Here is a 20,422-nt window from a genome sequence, read left to right on the forward strand (position 1 = left end):
AGTGCCACTCGATTGCAGCAGCCAACACCTACCAGCGACAGATGCAACGTGGGCGGCCGGAACAGAGCCGCTCGCCAACAACACCATCAGAGCCCACGATGCACGCCATTCCCAAGTCCAGCCATCGCCACTACAGATCCAGATGGTGCCACTAATCCTGCACAGGGGGACAACGGAGCCGGCCGGTATGCGGCGCAATGTTCTGCATTGCGTTTGCCATGCTGGCCGGTGCTTTGTTGTAGTTGTCCTCCTGCTAAAAATAAATGATATTTAAGTATGTTTATTGTTGTGTAAATGTATTGTAATTATTGTTTGTTTTACCTTGTATATATCTCTGTAGTTTTGTAGTCCTTATTTGTAGTAACTGTAGATAGATTGTCCTTAGCTGTAATGTAATTTAATTAATTTTAGTTATTTATTTTAGCATATTTACCTTTCTTCTTCTTCTCCTTCTTTCCCAACTATCACCCATTCCCCAATATTTGACAAGTGGCAACGCCATTAATGACCCAAAAAATACCACGCCAATTATCAAAATACTGCGCCGATAACACACACAAAAGCCATTTCAAATTCAAATGCATTTATCAATGCCAAGTGTGTTATCGGCCGCCAACTTCGGCAATTATGCCCAGCCAATCCCACACCCACCCCCACCCACCACCATAAATGCCACTAAAAATCCAAATGAGGCTGAGCAGGACCAAAATTAACACTGCCAGCCATCGCCATTCTGCCACACGCCCCAACAAAGCCACTTCAACCCCCACAAGATGCTATGCGGTCGTCTCTTCGGAGCTACACGCGCCCGGATCTTACGATCCGGAAGTTTAAAGTATCCGGGCGGTTATACGGGAGCAGGCATTTTTCCCCTTCCCATCCCATCCCCTTACAACAGAGCAGCCAATACAAAAAACACAGAGAAAACATAAGACATGAGCCATTGCCAACAACAAACACACAGCCACTAATGCAAACAGCCAATAAAATTTTCATTGCCTACTTGTCGGTGCTGCTGCCCTCGGACCATTTTCATCTCACTCAATATTGGGGTGTGTGAAAGTGGAACCGGGGGTGAGAGCACCGGTAAATGACGATCGGCGATCGGGTCTCTCGAGTGTGGAGAGCATGGGAGTTGGCGGACACATGAGTGTTCCACCATGAACCTCGTCCAGGCCACTCTCATCTCATCCGCCCGCTCGAGAGGTTGTGATCGTCGGACGTGCCATCACCGTTTTTTTTCGTGTCGTCTTTGCCGTGTCGCCATTTCCGTTGTGTTTTTCTGTGTTGCGCCCTGTTTTTCTTTTTGTGCTGTCTGTCGTGTGCCGTGCCGTGCTGTGCCGTGCCCCCCCCGCTGACATGACAAAAAGTCCCTCCCCCCCCACCACCACCGCTACTACTACTACCGACAAGCTTTCTGCTCCCCAATAAAATTTAACAATAATTTAGATACACAAACTAAATAGAAATATACACAAACTAAATAGAAAATACACAAACCAAATAGAAATATACACAAACGAAATAGAAAATACACAAACCAAATAGAAATATACACAAACTAAATAGAAATATACACAAACCAAATAGAAATATTCACAAACCAAATAGAGAAAACTGTGTAAAGAGAAGAAAGTGCCAATAAATGACCAAAAAACAAAGAACCAATTAAGTGCAATTAATTTAACAAACGGTAAAGGGACCAACAACAGCAACAACAACAATGACGAAAGGAATGGCCAGACGAGGGTCGAACAGACGCCACAGCGACGGCGGCAGAGCGGCCCGCAGAGGCGCCCTAGCAGCAGCAGCAGCAGCCAACAACATCAACACAAACACCGCCAATAGCAGCAGCAGCAGCAGAGCCCTCGGCGCAGGCGCCAACACCAACACCAACGCCCCAGCCAATACAGAGCGCCGACGCCACAGCCACCCACCGTGTGAGTACCCAGCCACTGCCATGGCCGATATATCCACGGCCACAGCCACTCCCCCCTCGAGCCCCGTAAAAACAGCAGCGCCAATACTGGCCATGCCCCTCCACTCCCGGCTGCATAGCGGCGAGCAATTCTGCTTCCGCCAGTGCCAGGAGGAGGTGGCACAAAGATGGGAGGCGGCAGCGTCGGCCGCCTCAGCAGCGCCAATACCAACAAAAATACCCACCGCAAATCCCGCAACTCCGCCAAATCCAAAAAACCCGCCAAACACAAAGGGAAAGGCCGATAGGACGCCGCTCTCGCTGCCGCTTTTCCCGCCTCTCACGCTCTCGAACATCCAAAACCGTTCGGGAGTAACGGGAGAGGGAGAAGACGGAGGAGAGCCGGCAAGCCGAAGCGCAGGAGCAGAGCGCCAAATCGGCCAACGGGCAGACACATACACATACACGAACGGATCGAACCCGTTGCGAATCGAACTTGGTTCGAGCTCGAGCAACGGGTCGATCCGAGCCATAGCCCAGCCAGCACATATACAACGACAAACAGCAACAAATACACAACCACAAACAGAGCCACAATCACAGCCAATCCCAGCAACACCGAAACGACGCCGCGCCCTCATCGACAGTGGGAGTGACGATGAGGATGTGGCTGAGACAAAGCAGGCCAGAGGACGGGGCCGCCATCACCACCATCACCAGCAGCGGCTGCCAATCAAAAGGCCTATTAAGAAGAGGCAAACGATGGAGGAGCTGGAGGCCATTGTCCAGGAGCAGCTGAGGCAGCACGAGCTGCGGCAGCAACAACAGAGGCAGCAGAAACGGAAAACGAATACAGCCAACACCAACACAGTTGCCGATCCTGCTGCCCTGCCGCAATCTGCCCAACCAACACATGCCCCTGCCCCAGCCTCTGCCTCTGCCACTACTAATACTAATACTGACAATATCAATACAAATAATGACGCCAACGCAATTACAAATACAAACACCAACACCGTCACCGCCACTAACACCAGCACCATCGCCACAACCAACACAACTACTGCCACTCCCAATACAAACACCCTTGCCATTGCCAATGACATCCGGCACGGCGAGTTCGGGCATCAGCCTGTGGAAGACAGAGGGCTGAGGATCCTCATCCGAGGTCTTCCTCATTCCACGCCCTCTGACTGGTTCCGGGACAGCATGCAGGCCGAGGGGTACACGGTCCGGTATAGTCGGGCGATCACCGATCGGTTCGATCGCAGCCGCCAATTCAACCTCTTCGAGGCTGAGATTGCCCCCAAACCGGACCGTGGCCAATACGAGGTGTTGAGGCTGCGACGCCTGGGTGGGAGGCCCGTCACGGTTGAGAGACTTGGAGTCTCCCGTGACCCTGCCCAGTGCCATCGATGTCAGGTGTTTGGCCACACCCGCGCATATTGTAGACGAGCTGCTGTTTGCATGAAATGCGCGGGTGGGCACCTGACGGCGGAGTGCAGCAAGCCAAGGGCTGCAAATCCCAAATGCGCCAACTGCCAGGGCGCTCACATCAGCTCATACAAGGGATGCCCATCCTTTAAGGCAGCCAGGCAGCGGCTCCTGGCCCACAGGGTCGCCAGGGAGGAGGAGCGTCGGAGACAGCAGCCACAGCCAAGCCAACAGCAACACCAGCCAATACAACGTCGCCAGCAGCAGCCACATCTACAGCCATTCCCAAATCGGCAGCAGCAACGCCAACACCAACCGGATCGGCAGCATCGGCAGCAGCATCGGTATGGCGACCAACATCCCCAGCCATCGACCAGGGGGCGCCAATACCAAAGGGACCAGCCGATGCAGCCGATCCCAGATCGTGCTCCGACGCCACGCCAACACCAGCAACAGCAGCGGCCAGCAGCTCAGTGCGATGGGAGCTGCGCTCAAAATCTGAAAAGTTATGTCGATAAAATTAGACAGCTGGAAGAAAAACTGGCAGCAATTACAACGAAAGTGACAAACCTGCTGCAGGCAAGGGACGAGAGCACGGGAGGAGTGCCGCCACTTCGGACAACAGCAGCAGCAGCAGCATCCACACAGCCATCAACAAGACCAGCACCAAATACGCACCATGACGCCGCAGCCATATCGGACTCTGAATCCGATATGGACTGCGCAGCAATTGAGGACGAGGATGACGACCAATGGACCGACCACGATCCATTTGACGCGCTGGATGGCCTGGGCGAAATATGGAGGGCACAAATCGCCAGCGCACGCGAAAGCATGCGATCAGGCGGCGCCTATTGATGTGCCAAATCGCCGACCCAGAGGCAGCCACTGCAACTAAGAAAAAGACGTCAATACGGACAACAATGAAAAACGGCCAAAACACATGAAATCCACACGTACCTGCCAATCATCAGACAGAGCTGATCACCAAGAAGCTGCCTCGCCACAATCATTGACAATTCCCTGCCAATTGGGCGGAAAAGGAGGCCTCTTTTGATGACGCTGCCACCACACCATGGCCGTGACGTCACGCCACTCCAAACAGACAGCAGCCATTCCAACGACGATGCAGATGCTGGCGCCTGCTGCCGCTCCGCTGGGTCGCACCCGTCTCTCACGCCAATTATGTGAGGGCGGGATGGCCTGGTGTGGGGCCGCCGGACGCCAGCAAATCCTGCAAAAGAAAAAGGAGAAACAGGAGGGAGAAGCAGACTGCCAAAACACAAAATACTCACCTGCTGTTTTTCCGCCAACACCAACCAGACAAGGGTCGCCAGCAACAACATCCCAACGACGAAAGTACCTGCAAATAAACATAAATTAAAAACCAAAGCCAAAGCAAACACCTCATCTGGATGGCCGGACCAGTAGCCATTCAAACGCAAATACAAACTGATGACGAACGTGGCCGAGGAGGCCAGGTCAATCCACCTGACAGCGCATCCTGGTGGCCGGACCAGCAGCCACTCGGATGCGGCCAATCAACAAAATCGACAACGTATCCTGGTGGTCGGACCAGCAGCCACTTGGATGCGGCCAATAACACGACTTGTTGGCATCACATTTCGATGCCAACGCCAACACACTGGACAATGCATCTCGGGTGGCCGGACCAGTGCCACTCGATGGGATGCGCCATCTCCACCTGACAGATGCAACGTGGGCGGCCGGACTAGAGCCGCTCGCCATCTCCATCATTGCCCACGATGCACGCCAACACCATGAATCCAGCCAGCCAATAAACAACACACAGGGGGACAACAGAGCCGGCCGGTATACAGCGCAATGTTCGCATTGCTTTTGTTATGCCCGCCGGTGCTCCGTTGTTTGTCCTCCTGTTAGAAATAAAATAAATATGATTAATATGTTTATATGTTGTAAATGTATGTCAATTATTGTTTATTTTACCTTGTCTGCATCAATGTTTTTGTTGTAGATGTCAATCCTGTTGTTTTCTGTAGTTTTGCATGTCCGTAGATAGTTTTGTCCATAGTTTTAGTTACTTGCCTGTGATATTAGAAATAAGTTTTTGTAAATTAATGTAGTTTTTGTAGTTAATTGTATATTATTAGTAGTTTTTGATTAGTTTATTACCTTTTTCCTCTTCTTCCCCACCTATCTTCCATTCCCATATTCCCCTTGACATGTGGTATCACAAAAAATACCACGCAAATACCAGACCATTGACCGATAACACACAAAAGCCATTTCAAATTCAAATGCATTTATCAATGCCAAGTGTGTTATCGGCCGCCAACTTCGGCAATTTACGCCCAGCCAATTCCACACCCACCCCCACCCACCACCATAAATGCCACTAAAAATCCAAATGAGGCTGAGCAGGACCAAAATTAACACTGCCAGCCATCGCCATTCTGCCACACGCCCCAACAAAGCCACTTCAACCCCCACAAGATGCTATGCGGTCGTCTCTTCGGAGCTACACGCGCCCGGATCTTACGATCCGGAAGTTTAAAGTATCCGGGCGGTTATACGGGAGCAGGCATTTTTCCCCTTCCCATCCCATCCCCTTACAACAGAGCAGCCAATACAAAAAACACAGAGAAAACATAAGACATGAGCCATTGCCAACAACAAACACACAGCCACTAATGCAAACAGCCAATAAAATTTTCATTGCCTACTTGTCGGTGCTGCTGCCCTCGGACCATTTTCATCTCACTCAATATTGGGGTGTGTGAAAGTGGAACCGGGGGTGAGAGCACCGGTAAATGACGATCGGCGATCGGGTCTCTCGAGTGTGGAGAGCATGGGAGTTGGCGGACACATGAGTGTTCCACCATGAACCTCGTCCAGGCCACTCTCATCTCATCCGCCCGCTCGAGAGGTTGTGATCGTCGGACGTGCCATCACCGTTTTTTTTTCGTGTCGTCTTTGCCGTGTCGCCATTTCCGTTGTGTTTTTCTGTGTTGCGCCCTGTTTTCTTTTTGTGCTGTCTGTCGTGTGCCGTGCCGTGCTGTGCCGTGCCCCCCCCGCTGACATGACAAAAAGTCCCTCCCCCCCCACCACCACCGCTACTACTACTACCGACAAGCTTTCTGCTCCCCAATAAAATTTAACAATAATTTAGATACACAAACTAAATAGAAATATACACAAACTAAATAGAGTTACACAAACTAAATAGAGTTACACAAACCAAATAGAAATACACAAACCAAATAGAGAAAACTGTGTAAAGAGAAGAAAGTGCCAATAAATGACCAAAAAACAAAGAACCAATTAAGTGCAATTAATTTAACAAACGGTAAAGGGACCAACAACAGCAACAACAACAATGACGAAAGGAATGGCCAGACGAGGGTCGAACAGACGCCACAGCGACGGCGGCAGAGCGGCCCGCAGAGGCGCCCTAGCAGCAGCAGCAGCAGCCAACAACATCAACACAAACACCGCCAATAGCAGCAGCAGCAGCAGAGCCCTCGGCGCAGGCGCCAACACCAACATAAACGCCCCAGCCAATACAGAGCGCCGACGCCACAGCCACCCACCGTGTGAGTACCCAGCCACTGCCATGGCCGACATATCCACGGCCACAGCCACTCCCCCCTCGAGCCCCATAAAAACAGCAGCGCCAATACTGGCCATGCCCCTCCACTCCCGGCTGCATAGCGGCGAGCAATTCTGCTTCCGCCAGTGCCAGGAGGAGGTGGCACAAAGATGGGAGGCGGCAGCGTCGGCCGCCTCAGCAGCGCCAATACCAACAAAAATACCCACCGCAAATCCCGCAACTCCGCCAAATCCAAAAAACCCGCCAAACACAAAGGGAAAGGCCGATAGGACGCCGCTCTCGCTGCCGCTTTTCCCGCCTCTCACGCTCTCGAACATCCAAAACCGTTCGGGAGTAACGGGAGAGGGAGAAGACGGAGGAGAGCCGGCAAGCCGAAGCGCAGGAGCAGAGCGCCAAATCGGCCAACGGGCAGACACATACACATACACGAACGGATCGAACCCGTTGCGAATCGAACTTGGTTCGAGCTCGAGCAACGGGTCGATCCGAGCCATAGCCCAGCCAGCACATATACAACGACAAACAGCAACAAATACACAACCACAAACAGAGCCACAATCACAGCCAATCCCACCAACACCGAAACGACGCCGCGCCCTCATCGATAGTGGGAGTGACGATGAGGATGTGGCTGAGACGAAGCAGGCCAGAAGACGGGGCCGCCATCACCACCAACACCAGCAGCGGCTGCCAATCAAAAGGCCTATTAAGAAGAGGCAAACGATGGAGGAGCTGGAGGCCATTGTCCAGGAGCAGCTGAGGCAGCACGAGCTGCGGCAGCAACAACAGAGGCAGCAGAAACGGAAAACGAATACAGCCAACACCAACACAGTTGCCGATCCTGCTGCCCTGCCGCAATCTGCCCAACCAACACATGCCCCTGCCCCTGCCTCTGCCTCTGCCACTACTAATACTGACAATATCAACACAAATAATGACGCCAACGCAATTACAAATACAAACACCAACACCGTCACCGCCACTAACACCAACACCATCGCCACAACCAACACAACTACTGCCACTCCCAATACACACACCCTTGCCATTGCCAATGACGTCTGGCACGGCGAGTTCGGGCATCAGCCTGTGGAAGACAGAGGGCTGAGGATCCTCATCCGAGGTCTTCCTCATTCCACGCCCTCTGTCTGGTTCCGGGACTGCATGCAGGCCGAGGGGTACACGGTTCGGTTTGTAAGGGCAATCACCGATCGGTTCGATCGCAGCCGCCAATTCAACCTCTTTGAGGCTGAGATTGCCCCCAAACCGGACCGTGGCCAATACGAGGTGTTGAGGCTGCGACGCCTGGGTGGGAGGCCCGTCACGGTTGAGAGACTTGGAGTCTCCCGTGACCCTGCCCAGTGCCATCGATGTCAGGTGTTTGGCCACACCCGCGCATATTGTAGACGAGCTACTGTCTGCATGAAATGCGCGGGTGGGCACCTGACGGCGGAGTGCAGCAAGCCAAGGGCTGCAAATCCCAAATGCGCCAACTGCCAGGGCCAGCACATCAGCTCATACAAGGGATGCCCATCCTTTAAGGCAGCCAGGCAGCGGCTCCTGGCCCACAGGGTCGCCAGGGAGGAGGAGCGTCGGAGACAGCAGCCACAGCCAAGCCAACAGCAACACCAGCCAATACAACGTCGCCAGCAGCAGCCACATCTACAGCCATTCCCAAATCGGCAGCAGCAACGCCAACACCAACCGGATCGGCAGCATCGGCAGCAGCATCGGTATGGCGACCAACATCCCCAGCCATCGACCAGGGGGCGCCAATACCAAAGGGTCCAGCCGATGCAGCCGATCCCAGATCGTGCTCCGACGCCACGCCAACACCAGCAGCAGCAGCGGCCAGCAGCTCAGTGCGATGGGAGCTGTGCCCATAATCTGAAAAGATATGCGGGAAAAATTAGAGAGCTGGAGGAAAAGCTGGCAGCAATTACAACACAATTGACAAACCTGCTGCAGGCAAGGGACGAGAGCACGGGAGGAGTGCCGCCACAACGGACAACAACAGCAGCAGCAGCATCCACACAGCCATCACCAAGACCAGCAGCAAATACGCACCATGACGCCGCAGCCATATCGGACTCTGAATCCGATATGGACTGCGCAGCAATTAACGACGAGGATGACGACGAATGGACCGACCACGATCCATTTGACGCGCTGGATGGCCTGGGCGAAATATGGAGGGCACAAATCGCCAGCGCACGCGAAAGCATGCGTTCGGGCGGTGCCTACTGATGTGCCCAATCGTCGTTCCCGAGACAGCCACTGCAATGAGGAGAAAGACGTCAATACAGACAACAACGAAAAACGGCCAAAACAGACGAAATCCACACGTACCTGCCAATCAACAGACAGAGCTGACCATCAAGAAGCTGCCTCGCCACCAATACTGACAATTCCTGCCAAATGGGCGGAAAAGGAGGCCCCTTTTTGATGGCGCTGCCACCACACCATGGCCGCGACGTCAGCAGCCATTCCAACGACGATGCAGATGCTGACGCCTGTTGCCGCTCCATTGGGTCACACCCGTCTCTCACGCCAATTATGTGAGGGCGGGATGGCCTGGTGTGGGGCCGCCGGACGCCAGCAAATCCTGCAAAAGAAGGATGACCATGAAGGAGGCTGCCAATAAAAGCACAAATACTCACCTGCAAACGTCTTCACGCCAACACCAACCAGACAAGGGTCGCCAGCAACAACATCCAAATGACAACAAGTACCTGCAAATAAACTCATATTAAAAACCAAAGCCAAAGCAAACACCTCATCTGGATGGCCGGACCAGCAGCCATTCAAAACGCAAATACAAACTGATGACGAACGTGGCCGAGGAGGCCAGGCCAATCCAACTGGCAGCGCATTCTGGTGGCCGGACCAGCAGCCACTCGGATGCGGCCAATCAACAAAATCGACAACGCATCCTGGTGGCCGGACCAGCAGCCACTTTGATGCGGCCAATAACACAAATCGATGGCATCACATTTCAATGCCAATGCCAATGCCAACGACAATGCAGTTGGGTGGCCGGACCAGTGCCACTCGATTGCAGCAGCCAACACCTACCAGCGACAGATGCAACGTGGGCGGCCGGAACAGAGCCGCTCGCCAACAACACCATCAGAGCCCACGATGCACGCCATTCCCAAGTCCAGCCATCGCCACTAAAGATCCAGATGGTGACACTAATCCTGCACAGGGGGACAACGGAGCCGGCCGGTATGCGGCGCAATGTTCTGCATTGCGTTTGCCATGCTGGCCGGTGCTTTGTTGTAGTTGTCCTCCTGCTAAAAATAAATGATATTTAAGTATGTTTATTGTTGTGTAAATGTATTGTAATTATTGTTTGTTTTACCTTGTATATATCTCTGTAGTTTTGTAGTCCTTATTTGTAGTAATTGTAGATAGATTGTCCTTAGCTGTAATGTAATTTAATTAATTTTAGTTATTTATTCTAGCATATTTACCTTTCTTCTTCTTCTTCTTTCCCAACTATCACCCATTCCCAAATACCTGACAAGTGGCAACGCCATTAATGACCAAAATATACCACGCCAATTAGGAAAATACCGCGCCGATAACACACAAAAAGCCATTTCAAATTCAAATGCATTTATCAATGCCAAGTGTGTTATCGGCCGCCAACTTCGGCAATTATGCCCAGCCAATCCCACACCCACCCCACCCCACCCAATTCAAATGCCACTAAAATCCAAATGAGGCTGAGCAGGATTAAAACGAACACTGCCAGCCATCGCCACTCTGCCACACGCCCCAACAAAGCCACTTCAACCCCCACAAGATGCTATGCGGTCGTCTCTTCGGAGCTACACGCGCCCGGATCTTACGATCCGGAAGTTTAAAGTATCCGGGCGGTTATACGGGAGCAGGCATTTTCCCCTTCCCATCCCATCCCCTTACAACAGAGCAGCCAATACAAAAAGCACAGAGAAAACATAAGACATGAGCCATTTGCCAACAACAAACACACAGCCACTAAAACAAACAGCCATTGCAAATTTTCATTGCCTACTTGTCGGTGCTGCTGCCCTCGGACCATTTTCATCTCACTCAATATTGGGGTGTGTGAAAGTGGAACCGGGGGTGAGAGCACCGGTAAAAGACGATCGGCGATCGGGTCTCTCGAGTGTGGAGAGCATGGGAGTTGGCGGACACATGAGTGTTCCACCATGAACCTCGTCCAGGCCACTCTCATCTCATCCGCCCGCTCGAGAGGTCGCGATCGTCGGACGTGCCATCACCGTTTTTTCGTGTCGTCTTTGCCGTGTCGCCATTTCCGTTGTGTTTTTCTGTGTTGCGCCCTGTTTTTTCTTTTTGTGCTGTCTGTCGTGTGCCGTGCCGTGCTGTGCCGTGCCCCCTCCGCTGACATGACAAAAAGTCCCCTCCCCCCCACCACCACCGCTACTACTACTACCGACAAGCTTTCTGCTCCCCAATAAAAATTAACAATAATTTAGATACACAAACTAAATAGAAATATACACAAACTAAATAGAAATATACACAAACCAAATAGAGTTACACAAACCAAATAGAGTTACACAAACCAAATAGAAATACACAAACTAAATAGAGAAAACTGTGTAAAGAGAAGAAAGTGCCAATAAATGACCAAAAAAACAAAGAACCAATTAAGTGCAATTAATTTAACAAACGGTAAAGGGACCAAACACCAGCAACAACAACAACAATGACGAGAGGAATGGCCAGACGAGGGTCAAACAGACGCCACAGCGACGGCGGCAGAGCGGCCCGCAGAGGCGCCCTAGCAGCAGCAGCAGCAGCCAACAACATCAACACAAACACCGCCAATAGCAGCAGCAGCAGCAGAGCCCTCGGCGCAGGCGCCAACACCAACACCAACGCCCCAGCCAATACAGAGCGCCGACGCCACAGCCACCCACCGTGTGAGTACCCAGCCACTGCCATGGCCGATATATCCACGGCCACAGCCACTCCCCCCTCGAGCCCCGTAAAAACAGCAGCGCCAATACTGGCCATGCCCCTCCACTCCCGGCTGCATAGCGGCGAGCAATTCTGCTTCCGCCAGTGCCAGGAGGAGGTGGCACAAAGATGGGAGGCGGCAGCGTCGGCCGCCTCAGCAGCGCCAATACCAACAAAAATACAAACCGCAAATCCCGCAACTCCGCCAAATCCAAAAAACCCGCCAAACACAAAGGGAAAGGCCGATAGGACGCCGCTCTCGCTGCCGCTTTTCCCGCCTCTCACGCTCTCGAACATCCAAAACCGTTCGGGAGTAACGGGAGAGGGAGAAGACGGAGGAGAGCCGGCAAACCGACGCGCAGGAGCAGAGCGCCAAATCGGCCAACGGGCAGCTACACATACACACACGAACGGATCGAACCTGTTGCGAGTCGAACTTGGCTCGAGCTCGAGCGGCGGGTCGATCCGAGCCATAGCCCAGCCAGCACATATACAACGACAAACAGCAACAAATACACAACCACAAACAGAGCCACAATCACAGCCAATCCCAGCAACACCGAAACGACGCCGCGCCCTCATCGACAGTGGGAGTGACGATGAGGATGTGGCTGAGACGAAGCAGGCCAGAAGACGGGGCCGCCATCACCACCATCACCAGCAGCGACCGCCAATCAAAAGGCCTATTAAGAAGAGGCAAACGATGGAGGAGCTGGAGGCCATTGTCCAAGAGCAGCTGAGGCAGCACGAGCTGCGGCAGCAACAACAGAGGCAGCAGAAACGGAAAACGAATACAGCCAACACCAACACAGTTGCCGATCCTGCTGCCCTGCCGCAATCTGCCCAACCAACACATGCCCCTGCCCCAGCCTCTGCCTCTGCCACTACTAATACTAATACTGGCAATATCAATACAAATAATGACGCCAACGCAATTACAAATACAAACACCAACACCGTCACCGCCACTAACACCAGCACCAACGCCATAACAAACACAACTACTGCCACTCCCAATACAAACACCCTTGCCATTGCCAATGACGTCCGGCACGGCGAGTTCGGGCATCAGCCTGTGGAAGACAGAGGGCTGAGGATCCTCATCCGAGGTCTTCCTCATTCCACGCCCTCTGTCTGGTTCCGGGACTGCATGCAGGCCGAGGGGTACACGGTTCGGTTTGTAAGGGCAATCACCGATCGGTTCGATCGCAGCCGTCAATTCAACCTCTTTGAGGCTGAGATTGCCCCCAAACCGGACCGTGGCCAATTCGATGTGTTGAAGCTGCGACGCCTGGGTGGGAGGCCCGTCACGGTTGAGAGACTTGGAGTCTCCCGTGACCCTGCCCAGTGCCATCGATGTCAGGTGTTTGGCCACACCCGCGCATATTGTAGACGAGCTGCTGTCTGCATGAAATGCGCGGGTGGGCACCTGACGGCGGAGTGCAGCAAGCCAAGGGCTGCAAATCCCAAATGCGCCAACTGCCAGGGCCAGCACATCAGCTCATACAAGGGATGCCCATCCTTTAAGGCAGCCAGGCAGCGGCTCCTGGCCCACAGGGTCGCCAGAGAGGAGGAGCGTCGGAGACAGCAGCCACAGCCAAGCCAACAGCAACACCAGCCAATACAACGTCGCCAGCAGCAGCCACATCTACAGCCATTCCCAAATCGGCAGCAGCAACGCCAACACCAACCGGATCGGCAGCATCGGCAGCAGCATCGGTATGGCGACCAACATCCCCAGCCATCGACCAGGGGGCGCCAATACCAAAGGGTCCAGCCGATGCAGCCGATCCCAGATCGTGCTCCGACGCCACGCCAACACCAGCAACAGCAGCGGCCAGCAGCTCAGTGCGATGGGAGCTGTGCCCATAATCTGAAAAGATATGCGGGAAAAATTAGAGAGCTGGAGGAAAAGCTGGCAGCAATTACAACACAATTGACAAACCTGCTGAAGGCAAGGGACGAGAGCACGGGAGGAGTGCCGCCACTTCGGACAACAGCAGCAGCAGCAGCATCCACACAGCCATCACCAAGACCAGCAGCAAATACGCAAAATGACGCCGCAGCCATATCGGACTCTGAATCCGATATGGACTGCGCAGCAATTGACGATGATGACGACGACGAATGGACCGACCACGATCCATTCGACGCGCTGGATGGCCTGGGCGGTGCCTACTGATGTGCCCAATCGTCGACCCACAGGCAGCCACTGCAACGAAGAAAAAGACGTCAATACGGACAACAATGAAAAACGGCCAAAACAGACGAAATCCACACGTACCTGCCAATCACCAGACAGAGCTGATCACCAAGAAGCTGCCTCGCCAACAACATTGACAATTTCCTGCCAATTGGGCGGAAAAAGAGGCCCCCTCTGATGACGCTGCCACCACCCCATGGCCGTGACGTCACGCCACTCTCAACCAACAGCAGCCATTCCAACGACGATGCAGATGCTGGCGCCTGTTGCCGCTCCGCTGGGTCGCACCCGTCTCTCACGCCAATTATGTGAGGGCGGGATGGCCTGGTGTTGGGCCGCCGGACGCCAGCAAATCCTGCAAAAGAAGAAAGAGAAACAGGAGGGAGAAGCAGACTGCCAAAACACAAAATACTCACCTACTGTTTTCCGCCAACACCAACCAGACAAAGGTCGCCAGCAACAACATCCCAACGCCGAAAGTACCTGCAAATAAAGAAAAATTAAAACACAATTAAAATCGACAACGCATCCTGGTGGCCGGACCAGCAGCCACTTGGATGCGGCCAATAACACGACTTGTTGGCATCACATTTCGATGCCAACGCCAACACACTGGACAATGCATCTCGGGTGGCCGGACCAGTGCCACTCGAGTGCAGCAGCCAACACCTACCAGCGACAGATGCAACGTGGGCGGCCGGAACAGAGCCGCTCGCCAACAACACCATCAGAGCCCACGATGCACGCCATTCCCAAGTCCAGCCATCGCCACTAAAGATCCAGATGGTGACACTAATCCTGCACAGGGGGACAACGGAGCCGGCCGGTATGCGGCGCAATGTTCTGCATTGCGTTTGCCATGCTGGCCGGTGCTTTGTTGTAGTTGTCCTCCTGCTAAAAATAAATGATATTTAAGTATGTTTATTGTTGTGTAAATGTATTGTAATTATTGTTTGTTTTACCTTGTATATATCTCTGTAGTTTTGTAGTCCTTATTTGTAGTAATTGTAGATAGATTGTCCTTAGCTGTAATGTAATTTAATTAATTTTAGTTATTTATTTTAGCATATTTACCTTTCTTCTTCTTCTTTCCCAACTATCACCCATTCCCAAATACCTGACAAGTGGCAACGCCATTAATGACCCAAAAAATACCACGCCAATTAGCAAAATACTGCGCCGATAACACACAAAAGCCATTTCAAATTCAAATGCATTTATCAATGCTAAGTGTGTTATCGGCCGCCAACTTCGGCAATTTACGCCCAGCCAATTCCACACCCACCCCACCCCACCCAATTCAAATGCCACTAAAGACAAAATGAGGCTGAGCAGGATCAAAATTAACACTGCCAGCCATCGCCATTCTGCCACACGCCCCAACAAAGCCACTTCAACCCCCACAAGATGCTATGCGGTCGTCTCTTCGGAGCTACACGCGCCCGGATCGTAAGATCCGGAAGTATAAAGTATCCGGGCGGTTATACGGGAGCAGGCATTTTCCCCTTCCCATCCCATCCCCTTGACAACAGAGCAGCCACTACAAGAAAGCACAGAAAAACATAAGACATGAGCCATTTGCCAACAACAACACACACAGCCACTAAAACAAACAGCCATTGCAAATTTCCATTGCCTACTTGTCGGTGCTGCTGCCCTCGGACCATTTTCATCTCACTCAATATTGGGGTGTGTGAAAGTGGAACCGGGGGTGAGAGCACCGGTAAATGACGATCGGCGATCGGGTCTCTCGAGTGTGGAGAGCATGGGAGTTGGCGGACACATGAGTGTTCCTCCATGAACCTCGTCCAGGCCACTCTCATCTCATCCGCCCGCTCGAGAGGTCGCGATCGTCGGACGTAAATAAATTGAATTAATCGCCGTCGCCAATAAAATTGAGACTCTCATCTCATCCGCCCGCTCGAGAGGTTGTGATCGTCGGACGTGCCATTAACTTTTTTCGTGTCGTTTTTGCCGTGTCGCCATTTCCGTTGTGTTTTTCTGTGTTGCGCCCTGTTTTTCTTTTTGTGCTGTCTGTCGTGTGCCGTGCCGTGCTGTGCCGTGCCCCCCCCCCCCGCTGACATGACAAAAAGTCCCTTCCCCCCCACCACCACCGCTACTACTACTACCGACAAGCTTTCTGCTCCCCAATAAAAATTAACAATAATTTAGATACACAAACTAAATAGAAATATACACAAACTAAATAGAAAATACACAAACGAAATAGAAATATACACAAACCAAATAGAAATATACACAAACCAAATAGAGACAAACTGTGTAAAGAGAAGAAAGTGCCAATAAATAAATTAAATACAAACACAAAGAACCAATTAAGTGCAACTAATTTAACAAACGGTAAAGGGACCAACACCAGCAACAACAACAATGACGAAAGGAATGGCCAGACGAGGGTCGAACAGACGCCACAGCGACGGCGGCAGAGCGGCCCGCAGAGGCGCCCTAGCAGCAGCAGCAGCAGCCAACAACATCAACACAAACACCGCCAATAGCAGCAGCAGCAGCAGAGCCCTCGGCGCAGGCGCCAATACCAACACCAACGCCCCAGCCAATACAGAGCGACGTCGGCACAGTCACCCATCGTGTGAGTACCCAGCCACTGCCATGGCCGACATATCCACGGCCACAGCCACTCCCCCCTCGAGCCCCATAAAAACACCAGCGCCAATACCAACAAAAATACCCACCGCAAATCCCGCAACCCCGCCAAATCCAAAAAACCCGCCAAATCAAAAGGGAAAGGCCGATAGGACGCCGCTCTCGCTGCCGCTTTTCCCGCCTCTCACGCTCTCGAACATCCAAAACCGTTCGGGAGTAACGGGAGAGGGAGAAGACGGAGGAGAGCCGGCAAACCGACGCGCAGGAGCAGAGCGCCAAATCGGCCAACGGGCAGCTACACATACACACACGAACGGATCGAACCTGTTGCGAGTCGAACTTGGTTCGAGCTCGAGCAGCGGGTCGATCCGAGCCATAGCCCAGCCAGCACATATACAACGACAAACAGCAACAAATACACAACCACAAACAGAGCCACAATCACAGCCAATCCCAGCAACACCAAAACGACGCCGCGCCCTCATCGATAGTGGGAGTGACGATGAGGATGTGGCTGAGACGAAGCAGGCCAGACGACGGGGCCGCCATCACCACCATCACCAGCAGTGGCTGCCAATCAAAAGGCCTATTAAGAAGAGGCAAACGATGGAGGAGCTGGAGGCCATTGTCCAGGAGCAGCTGAGGCAGCACGAGCTGCGGCAGCAACAACAGAGGCAGCACAAACAGAAAACGAATACAGCCAACACCAACACAGTTGCCGCTCCTGCCTCTCTGCCGCAATCTGCACAGCCAGCACATGCCCCTGCCCCTGCCTCTGCCTCTGCCACTACTAATACTAATAATGACAATATCAATACAAATAATGACGCCAACGCAATTACAAATACAAACACCAACACCGTCACCGCCACTAACACCAGCACCATCGCCACAACCAACACCAACACAACTACTGCCACTCCCAATACACACACCCTTGCCATTGCCAATGACATCCGGCACGGCGAGTTCGGGCATCAGCCTGTGGAAGACAGAGGGCTGAGGATCCTCATCCGAGGTCTTCCTCATTCCACGCCCTCTGTCTGGTTCCGGGACTGCATGCAGGCCGAGGGGTACACGGTCCGGTATAGTCGGGCGATCACCGATCGATTTGATCGCAGCCGCCAATTCAACCTCTTTGAGGCTGAGATTGCCCCCAAACCGGACCGTGGCCAATTCGATGTGTTGAAGCTGCGACGCCTGGGTGGGAGGCCCGTCACGGTTGAGAGACTTGGAGTCTCCCGTGACCCTGCCCAGTGCCATCGATGTCAGGTGTTTGGCCACACCCGCGCATATTGTAGACGAGCTGCTGTCTGCATGAAATGCGCGGGTGGGCACCTGACGGCGGAGTGCAGCAAGCCAAGGGCTGCAAATCCCAAATGCGCCAACTGCCAGGGCGCTCACATCAGCTCATACAAGGGATGCCCATCCTTTAAGGCAGCCAGGCAGCGGCTCCTGGCCCACAGGGTCGCCAGGGAGGAGGAGCGTCGCAGACAGCAGCCACAGCCAAGCCAACAGCAACACCAGCCAATACAACGTCGCCAGCAGCAGCCACATCTACAGCCATTCCCAAATCGGCAGCAGCAACGCCAACACCAACCGGATCGGCAGCATCGGCAGCAGCATCGGTATGGCGACCAACATCCCCAGCCATCGACCAGGGGGCGCCAATACCAAAGGGTCCAGCCGATGCAGCCGATCCCAGATCGTGCTCCGACGCCACGCCAACACCAGCAACAGCAGCGGCCAGCAGCTCAGTGCGATGGGAGCTGTGCCCATAATCTGAAAAGATATGCGGGAAAAATTAGAGAGCTGGAGGAAAAGCTGGCAGCAATTACAACACAATTGACAAACCTGCTGCAGGCAAGGGACGAGAGCACGGGAGGAGTGCCGCTACTTCGGACAACAGCAGCAGCAGCAGCATCCACACAGCCATCACCAAGACCAGCACCAAATACGCATCATGACGCCGCAGCCATATCGGACTCTGAATCCGATATGGACTGCGCAGCAATTGATGACGAGGATGACGACGAATGGACCGACCACGATCCATTCGACGAGGTGGATGGCCTGGGCGGTGCCTACTGACGTGCCCAATCGTCGTTCCCGAGACAGCCACTGCAATGAGGAGAAAGACGTCAATACAGACAACAACGAAAAACGGCCAAAACAGACGAAATCCACACGTACCTGCCAATCAACAGACAGAGCTGACCATCAAGAAGCTGCCTCGCCACCAATACTGACAATTCCTGCCAAATGGGCGGAAAAGGAGGCCCCTTTTTGATGGCGCTGCCACCACACCATGGCCGCGACGTCAGCAGCCATTCCAACGACGATGCAGATGCTGACGCCTGTTGCCGCTCCATTGGGTCACACCCGTCTCTCACGCCAATTATGTGAGGGCGGGATGGCCTGGTGTGGGGCCGCCGGACGCCAGCAAATCCTGCAAAAGAAGGATGACCATGAAGGAGGCTGCCAATAAAAGCACAAATACTCACCTGCAAACGTCTTCACGCCAACACCAACCAGACAAGGGTCGCCAGCAACAACATCCAAATGACAACAAGTACCTGCAAATAAACTCATATTAAAAACCAAAGCCAAAGCAAACACCTCATCTGGATGGCCGGACCAGCAGCCATTCAAAACGCAAATACAAACTAATGACTAACGTGGCTGAGGAGGCCAGGCCAATCCACCTGACAGCGCATCCTGGTGGCCGGACCAGCAGCCACTCGGATGCGGCCAACAACTGGAATCGACAACGCATCCTGGTGGTCGGACCAGCAGCCACTTGGATGCGGCCAATAACACGACTTGTTGGCATCACACTTCGATGCCAATGCCAACGACAATGCAGTTGGGTGGCCGGACCAGTGCCACTCGATTGCAGCAGCCAACACCTACCAGCGACAGATGCAACGTGGGCGGCCGGAACAGAGCCGCTCGCCAACAACACCATCAGAGCCCACGATGCACGCCATTCCCAAGTCCAGCCATCGCCACTACAGATCCAGATGGTGCCACTAATCCTGCACAGGGGGACAACGGAGCCGGCCGGTATGCGGCGCAATGTTCTGCATTGCGTTTGCCATGCTGGCCGGTGCTTTGTTGTAGTTGTCCTCCTGCTAAAAATAAATGATATTTAAGTATGTTTATTGTTGTGTAAATGTATTGTAATTATTGTTTGTTTTACCTTGTATATATCTCTGTAGTTTTGTAGTCCTTATTTGTAGTAACTGTAGATAGATTGTCCTTAGCTGTAATGTAATTTAATTAATTTTAGTTATTTATTTTAGCATATTTACCTTTCTTCTTCTTCTCCTTCTTTCCCAACTATCACCCATTCCCCAATATTTGACAAGTGGCAACGCCATTAATGACCCAAAAAATACCACGCCAATTATCAAAATACTGCGCCGATAACACACACAAAAGCTATTTCAAATTCAAATGCATTTATCAATGCCAAGTGTGTTATCGGCCGCCAACTTCGGCAATTTACGCCCAGCCAATTCCACACCCACCACCCATACCCACTTCAAATGCCACTTAAAAACCAAATGAGGCTGAGCAGGACCAAAATTCACACTGCCAGCCATCGCCACTCTGCCACACGCCCCAACAAAGCCACTTCAACCCCCACAAGATGCTATGCGGTCGTCTCTTCGGA

The 20,422-nt window shown here is 52.8% G+C and overlaps 1 protein-coding gene and 1 long non-coding RNA gene across 2 annotated transcripts; one reads left to right on the top strand and one right to left on the bottom strand.

The window, feature by feature from the left end:
* Positions 1-1,537: 1,537 nt before the first annotated feature.
* LOC117185663 (uncharacterized) lies at positions 1,538-19,047 on the top strand. Its single transcript, XM_033385940.1, has 2 exons — positions 1,538-2,155; positions 16,825-19,047. Exons 1-2 carry the CDS (start codon positions 1,724-1,726, stop codon positions 18,832-18,834), a joined length of 2,442 nt encoding a protein of 813 aa, XP_033241831.1. The 5' UTR covers positions 1,538-1,723; the 3' UTR covers positions 18,835-19,047.
* Positions 9,950-10,598, bottom strand: LOC117185664 (uncharacterized). Its single transcript, XR_004471134.1, has 3 exons — positions 10,421-10,598; positions 10,309-10,372; positions 9,950-10,240 (listed from the first exon to the last, which is right to left on the bottom strand). It is a non-coding gene; the product is annotated as an uncharacterized lncRNA (long non-coding RNA).
* Positions 19,048-20,422: the final 1,375 nt, after the last annotated feature.

The sequence above is a fragment of the Drosophila pseudoobscura genome, chromosome 2 (genome assembly GCF_009870125.1).
Source record: "Drosophila pseudoobscura strain MV-25-SWS-2005 chromosome 2, UCI_Dpse_MV25, whole genome shotgun sequence".
In the NCBI taxonomy this organism is placed as follows: Eukaryota; Metazoa; Arthropoda; class Insecta; order Diptera; family Drosophilidae; genus Drosophila; species Drosophila pseudoobscura.

Excerpts from the sequence above, each read along its gene's own strand:
- LOC117185663 (XM_033385940.1), top strand. The coding sequence starts at position 1,724 with ATGACGAAAGGAATGGCCAGACGAGGGTCGAACAGACGCCACAGCGAC. Across the intron at positions 2,156-16,824 it reads CAGCGCCAATACCAACAAAA|ATACCCACCGCAAATCCCGC; the intron begins ATACCCACCGCA and ends ATACCAACAAAA.